Source organism: Myotis davidii, unplaced genomic scaffold (assembly GCF_000327345.1).
Source record: "Myotis davidii unplaced genomic scaffold, ASM32734v1 scaffold964, whole genome shotgun sequence".
Lineage (NCBI taxonomy): Eukaryota > Metazoa > Chordata > Mammalia > Chiroptera > Vespertilionidae > Myotis > Myotis davidii.
Genome location: NW_006298351.1, coordinates 1,754,687 through 1,762,927, shown reverse-complemented (window position 1 = coordinate 1,762,927; position 8,241 = coordinate 1,754,687). Strand labels below are relative to the sequence as shown.

Genomic DNA, 8,241 nt, shown 5'->3' with positions numbered 1-8,241 from the left:
GCCAAAGGTTAGGGTGTTTCTTATCTCCATTCCAGGGAGTAAAGATTATGTAGTTTAAGCATGATTGTTTGTAGTTAAAGAGATTAATTACCCGCCTGGCACTTAGTGAAGGGGTTTTATTCCCTCCCTAACTTCAGGGGAAAATCTCTACCTGGGGAAACAACCTTTCTCGGAGAGGTGACCTTGGTTAAAACACATAGTGCCAAGAAGGTGAGCAAACATATTAAGAACAGTATGCCATATATGCCAGGTCCTTTGAAACAGCAAGGATGGACCGGCTCCCGGCATGGGCTGTGATCTTTTGAAATATATTCTGATACATAAACTTGCAAATTTTACAACCACAAGTAATGTTTTATGCCATTATTTCTCTCAGCTCCTAAAATAGTACATAGCAGACATTTGATATATTGTTGATCTTTAAATCCTACATTAGGTTGAACCATATGAAATTGCCAATGATTGACTTAAAAAAAATCTACAAGAACAGTTTCATATGGTTCAATATAAATCTGACATTAATTTGGTTTGGAAATAATGATTTGCTCTTTCTTTGGATACTATGCTAACCATTAATTTATAGTGGAATAAAAATGTTACACTGTGTTTATAAGTTAGTGGTTACTTTAAAAAAAAGATTCTGTTTTAAAAATCAGCGAGTTCTGAACAAGTAGGCTATCATTAAGTTACTTGACCAGTAATAGGGATGGGTCTTAAAGAGGAGGACTATTTATAATGATAGTTAACTCAAATTTATAAATATTTCCTTGTTTAACGTTTTCTAGATAACATGTTATTAAATATTTCCTAATGTGAAATATTAGAATTGTTTTGATGTAATGGTTTCTTATATTTCTATTGATAATACATGAGAATGTTAAAGCGGTGTTCATTCATAGAAATCTGTGCATTTGATCAGTTTGGGAAATGCAGTTTTATTCCAAATTACTGTAACCAACATTTTGTTTATAATCAGTGTGCTTTATTTTATGTACCTTTAAAGGATAGCAATTATCAACTTGAATAACTTATGTATACTTTTCTACTGAAGTAACACAGTTTTCTTTGTTTTTAGTGCCACCATGGCAACTGCACCATACAACTACTCTTACATCTTTAAATATATTATTATTGGTAAGTTTATTTAACGTACACTCTTGTTCTCCAAAGATGGTTAATATACAAAATATTTATATACTAATACTTAACATATCACTCCAGAAGAAGTGGATGACTTTCTCAGTGCAAAATTCAAACTCCTTTGAGATTTATAGTTGCATTAACAATGGACTCTGTGCTTTGTGGCTCTGGATTCTTATGTAGAACAGTGTATCTTGGTCTAAGTAAGTGATCTTGATTGTTTTGGGAGAAACCTGAAAGCTTGTTAATACTGGAAAAGAAATTAATTTCCTAGGAGTGCTGATACATTCCAAAAATATCATAAAAGCACTCAGAGTCCAATTTTTGGATTCCAAACATTGATTCAGAACAATTGTTTAATACACATAAAATATAATATTGATGGTTTTTCCCTTAAGTTTCTAGATGATTTTACTCAAATTGAAAGACCATGCTTTTATCCAAATATAGTTGTAAGAGCAGAGTTGAAAGTACATATACTTTTCAGTTAATTCTTCACATGAGAACAGTTTGGTTTAATGTTGATCTTAAATGACTATAGTGGAATGCTTCCTTCACCAAAGGTTAAATTGCTGTAGTACAGAGGTGACACTTGTTCTATTATGGTTTTCATATAGTGTATATTCTTTTGTGGAATTTTGCAAAAAAACAAAATTTGAGATAAGATAGGATCTAGTGAATCAGGCTTCAAAAACTCATTTCTGCTGATTACATGCTGCTGCCCTATTTGTCACTCCTAGGAGTCTGTTGCTTTTATGCATGGTTAAGAAAGAGAAAGAACAATATAAAACTTTGAATCAGCTCAAAGTAAAAAATACGATTAGAACAATTTCTCTGTTAAAGCACTTTCTGCCCTAACCAGTTTGGCTCAGTGGATAGAGCGTGGGCCTGCAGACTGAAGGGTCCCAGGTTCAATTCTGGTCAAGGGCATGCACCTTGGTTGCAGGCACATCCCTAGTAGGGGGTGTGCAGAAGGCAGCTGATCGATGTTTTTCTCTCATTGATGTTTCTAACTCTCTATCCCTTTCCCTTCCTCTCTGTAAAAAAACAATAAAATATATATATTTTTTAAAAAAGCACTTTATGCCCTGACTGGTGTTTTTCAGTGGTTAGAGTATTGGCCTGCTGACCCAAGGATCTTGGGTTTGATTCCTGGTCAAGAGCATGTAGCTGGGTTGCAGGTTGGATCCCAGGCCCAGGAGGCACTCAATTCATGTGTGTCTCTCACATTCTTGTCCCTCCCTCCTACCCTCCCTCCCTCTCTCAAAATCAATGGAAAAAAATATTATCTGGTGAGGATTAACAGCAACAAAAAATTTTAAAAACCCACACTTTCCAGCTGGTGGCTAGTAACATAATTTATAACCAGACTCTATTACTGCCGAAAGTTGGGAATAGTGAATTTGTACATCTCAGTGAAAACTGACCTGTAGGATTTTTAAAGTCATTATAAATTAGGGAAATGCAACTTTTCTAAGTGTCTAGAAATTTGTGATATTTTAAGGGGTATAGCAGTTATTGTATATAATTATGAGTGTAAAATTGAGAAATGTAATTGCCACTTGAAACTTTTTTTTTAAACAGGGGACATGGGAGTAGGAAAATCTTGCTTGCTTCATCAATTTACAGAAAAAAAATGTAAGTTTAAAATGTAAGGTGAAATATTAGTTAATTATTTATTGTCACTTTTCTACCTTTTAAAGTGTCATTTTCAGTGTACTCTATGCATTTGAACATATGCACTTTTGTCTTTAGGGAATGATTCTATTTTTAAATAGGTGCAGATAAAATGAAATATGCCGACATATACAATGTTAATTTTTATATATCATATATATTTTGATTCACTTGAGACTTTTTTATGGTAAAACTTAATTTTTAAAAATGTATACTGTAATGTCAAATTTAAATATTTTTATTCTCAGACTTTCATTATAGAAATTATTACGGGAATTTTGCTACATGTATCATTTGTTAACTATATAATAATAGATTGGAAATACTTAAAATGGAATCTTACCTGCATTGATGACTTAAGATTCAAAGTACAACTCTGACTTGGGTGATATGTGAGGGGCCATTTTATTTTATGTAACTAATAGCTAATATAGTTGAAATTGTTTCCATATAGTTGAAATAATTTCTGTGGCTTTTTTTTCCCATAATACAATATTTTATGAAGTATCCATTGGTCTGTGTATTCTTGTACCAGACAATAGTAGTTTTAGATTTCCAGCGGTCTCATTATAAGGACTAATAAATTTGTTGTATTGGATTAGACATATATAACTTGCCAATATAGAACTATAAACATATTAAATGTGGTGATTTTGAGATATTGGTATATTTTCCAGGATAAAAATTTGGTTGACTAATCTTAATTAGAGTTCTAAGACCATTGATTGATTTGTTATATGTAAGGATTGTCCGAGGGATAAATAATATAACATTGGTATTTTAAAAAGCTTATTATAATCTTTATTTTTAAATTTAAAATATTTATTATCTAGTCCTTTACAGAAGTTTTCTGACCCCTGTTCTAGTCCATGTCAATGTCTTTTTCTGGGTTTTTTCTGGTTTATTTATTATTTACTAGAGGCTGGGTGCACGAATTCGTGCACAGGTGGGGTCCCTCAACCTGGCCAGTGTTCGGAGCTGATTGGGGCCGGCCAGGGTGAGGAACCGCAGGAGATTGGCTGTGGGAGTGCACTGACCACCACGGGGAAGCTCCTGCGTTGAGCATCTGTCCCCTGGTGGTCAGTGTGCGTCATAGCTACTGGCCGTTCAGTCATAAAGTTCACATAGGCTTTTATATATAGAGATATGCAAGCTTTAGTCTGTTTATAGCCTATAAGCAGTACTAAGTTATTTGATTATCCAGTGGGTTTTTTTCCTCCCCACTGGTATTAACTTGAAACTTTCTTGAAGTTGGGATGTTATATTATATTTCTTTTCCTCCCTAACAGTTATGGCCGATTGTCCTCATACAATTGGTGTTGAATTTGGTACAAGAATAATTGAAGTTAGTGGCCAAAAAATCAAACTGCAGATATGGGATACAGCAGGACAGGAGAGGTTTAGGGCTGTTACACGAAGCTACTACAGAGGAGCTGCAGGAGCGCTTATGGTGTATGATATCACTAGGTAAGAAATTTTCCTTCATACTAGGAAGAAAAACTACCTTAGGCAGTATGGTTTCTTTTTTATTGATTTAAATATTTCTTAGTTTATAATTGTGTGACTATAAATGTGCTTACTTGGGTTTTATGGTTTCTTCTCTAAATTGCTGTTTAAGACTTGACATAATGTGTTAATTTCCTTTGCTGAAAGTGGGTATGACTGAAGAAAAACTTTAGGAGATGCTGGTGGAGCTGACAGAAGAATACTATTCTGAAAAGCAGCATCAGTTGAATTATTTGAGGTGAAATAATATTTTATACCAAACTTTGTTCTTTTCACTTCAGTAGAAAGCAATCAAGTCTTGAGGAGTTAGTCTCTAGTGTTAAAGTTTACACTTCTTCAAAATAAGGCCAAGCAAGAAATTAAGTAGTTTTGCTAATCCAACATGATAGATTATAAAAAGTTCTTACACTTGCGTATGAAGGTGTTTGAGCATTTAATTATTTTTTGTCCTAAAATGAACTGAAGTGGCTTATAGTACTTTAGGCAGTGAGATTAAATTTATTTCAAATTAACTGTTTCTGGAAAGTCAAAGCACTTTATACAAAGTAACAGAATTGGACCATGGATGTTTGACTTTGGAAAACATGGAAAATTATGCCACTTCATTAAACTCTGTTTGTCTACTATAAGTTAGAAAATGAACTGAATCACCTTTCACATTAATGCAAAGTGTCAGTCTAAAGCATTGTGACTCTGACTTTGGGTGGTGGGGTAGGAACCAGTGAGTGGGACCAAGTGATAATTAGACTTTCAAGCATATTTTCCTTTGGGAAATGCTTTTTGCTGTTTCCTAGGCTTGGATGATTTCAGGCTTAAAACAGAGTGAAACAACCTTAATGGCTCTATATAGCCAGGCAGAGATGTAAATAGTTTTGTGGAAAGACTATTTAAAAACTTGGCCATCTGTACAGGACATCTTTTCGTGAGAGATGCATTCCCAAAGACTTCACATAATTAAAAACTCCATGAATTGATATAAAATTTAAATATTGTTTATGTGCTTACAGTATATCAATGTATAGAGTGGTAGTTTGTCTTTTTGGTGTATGTGTCTTTTTCCCCCAGCTTTATAGAGACATAATTGACATATAACATTGTATAAGGCATATAGTGTGATGATTTGATGCCTATATGCTTTGCTTTTAAACTTACCTTTTAAGCATAGTAAATGCTTTTGGTATGTGTGTCTGTTTAAGTGATCAAAAGTACTTCTGCTAGAAACAATCCACATGTCCATCTCTAATGAATGTATGGATGAATAGATGTAGTATATGCATACAATGGAATAAAATTCAATCATTAGAAGGAAAGAAACATTGATACATGCTATTCAGTGGCTGAACCTAGAAAACATTTTGCTAAGTTAAAGAAGCCAGAAACAAAGGCCACATGTATGATTCCATTTATATGAAATACCCGTACTAGGCCAATGTGTAGAGACAAAGGAGATTGCTAGAGGATGGGGAGTGAGTGCTAATGGGCATGGGGTTTCTTTTTTTCATCATGAAAATGTTCTGGAATTAGAAAGTAGTGATCATTGCACAGCTTTGTGAATATTTTTGAGACCACTATATTGTATACCTTAAAAGGTTGAGCTTTATAGTATGTTCATTATATCCCAATAAAACTGTTTACTGATAAAAGTACTTTAGGCTTTAGATAGGTATTTTCTTGACTCACTGATACTTCACAGTGACATTGATGTTGCAACCATGACAGTATTTCCTCCCCTTCCTCCACCCAGATTTTTTTCTATAAATCCTTGACATTTTGCGAACTTAGAAGTTCCTGCTTTAATAATACTTTTATTCTTGGCATTAACTCTCATCGTTACAGGGTACATTCCTAAATTGATAGCATAGCTTATCATGGTAGTTTGTATGGCTCTATCAATTGTTTGATAATCTAACATCCATGACAAAGTTAGGGATATTTTAGCACTTTTTTTTTTAGCTCTAATGCCACCACATAATGAATATTTGGATGATACTGTATTTATAGATTTGAAATTATGATTGTGAATTTTAAATTAATGAAACAATTACCAGATCAATGAGCAGAAGTTATATGGTACATGTAAATAGTATGGTTTTCATAATCTTGATACCACTTACAAAGGATGTGTAGATTTTTCTTTTTACTAAAGTGGTGCCAGTTTGTAATTCACTGTTTCTGCCAGCGTTGACAATTTAATATTCATCAAAATCAGTATAAATGTTTTGGAGCTGTGATTTAAGGTTTTATGCACGAAGTAAGATACATTTTTTGTGTAAAAGCAAGGTATGTTGGTACTACAAATATTGAGCAGTGATAAAGCTTGTGCTTTTAAAAAATATTTGACTATTAAAATTTTTAAAACACTGGGAAAAGTTATTTTTATTTATGTGGCTTTTTTGTACATTTAAGTGGTAATTTGTGTATATGATATAGCACAGTAAAAATAGAGTCTGAGCAAGGAGTTCCTTTCAGTTCCACTAGGAAAGAATTAAATGTTTTGAATATTGAATTTCAAATGAGCGCTGGCAACTGGATATTATGGAATATACTATTCACAGGGCTAAACTTGAAACACTTTGAGGACTCAGTGTGTATAAAGGTCCTAGGCCTGGCTCTGAAATCATTTAAATCATTGGGGGCTTCTGTTTCCTCACCTGTTAAATGAGTAAGATGGATTAATGTTCTGTGAATCTGTATAAATCAAAAATATTTTTAACCTTTAAAATTTTTATTATTTTGACCCCTTTGGTAATGTCTGCTTAATGTTATACTCCATAATATTGTAAGTTATTTGGGTTTGCTTGCTCTTTCAGGGCTTTCTTGGCTAGTGCAAATGAGGCTATGAATTTTTAAACTCATGCTTGTAGAAAGTGGACAAATAGGGTAGTTTGAATCCCAGAATGATTTAGCTGTTGATGAATAAGAGTACGGAGTTAGGATAAACTCACATTCTCATATCTGGGGACTTGAATTTCTAGTGACATGTATTCAGTGCCTTTTTTTTTTTAAGCCAGTTTTTATTTTTTGTTAATCCTCTCCCGAGGATATATTTTCCAATTGATTTTTAGAGAGAGAGAAAGGGAGGAAGAGAGAGAGAGAAACAAACACCGATGTGAGAAAGACATCGATTGGTTGCCTCCTGGGGCCTGAGATCCAACTTGCAACCCAGGCATGTGCCCTTGACCAGAAATTGACCCCAAGACCGTTTGGTCAGCAGGCCAACGCTCTAACCACTGAACATACCAGCCAGGGCTTTAAAGCCAGTTTTTAATGCTGCTCTAATTAGCTTATTCTTTAAGGAAAGGTGGATTTTAATTTTTAATAATTTTTAAATTTTCAAATACAGTTGACATAACAATATTAGTTTCAGGTGTACAACATAGTGATTAGACCAGTGGTTCTCAACCTTCTGGCCTTTTAAATACAGTTCCTCATATTGTGGTGACCCCCCAACCATAAAATTATTTTCATTGCTACTTCATAACTGTAATGTTGCTACTGTTCTGAATCGTAACATAAATATCTGATATGCAGGATGATCTTAGGCGACCCCTGTGAAAGGGCCGTTCGACCCCCAGAGGGGTCGCGACCCACAGGTTGAGAACCGCTGCATTAGACCTTTCTGTAATTTAAAAGGTGATCACCTCAATTTGTCTAGTACCTATCTGACACCATACAATTATTAGAATATATATTCCCGATTCTGTACTTTATATCCTCATGACTGTTTTTATAGATGGCAATTTGTACATCTAATCCCTTCCCTAGAAAGGTGAATTTTATACCAGTGTATTGTATGTGTTTGCATTCTGTAACTGTTGTTCTTTAGGGTTACAATCTAGTCAAAGCAAAAATACTTTTTTAGGATCTGTTGATTAAAGTCTATATTTTAAATACTTATTGAAGTTTCTTTTTTTCTGC

General features: G+C 33.9%; 1 protein-coding gene across 1 annotated transcript in view; it reads left to right on the top strand.

Moving 5' to 3' along the window:
* Positions 1-8,241, top strand: part of RAB14 (RAB14, member RAS oncogene family) — a 23,307-nt gene that overhangs the window by 7,947 nt on the left and 7,119 nt on the right. Inside the window, exons 2-4 of the mRNA XM_006773997.2 lie at positions 1,076-1,134; positions 2,725-2,778; positions 4,107-4,284. Of these exons, the coding sequence (XP_006774060.1) occupies positions 1,083-1,134; positions 2,725-2,778; positions 4,107-4,284 (284 nt within the window). The 5' untranslated portion in view covers positions 1,076-1,082. The remainder of the gene's footprint in view (positions 1-1,075; positions 1,135-2,724; positions 2,779-4,106; positions 4,285-8,241) is intronic.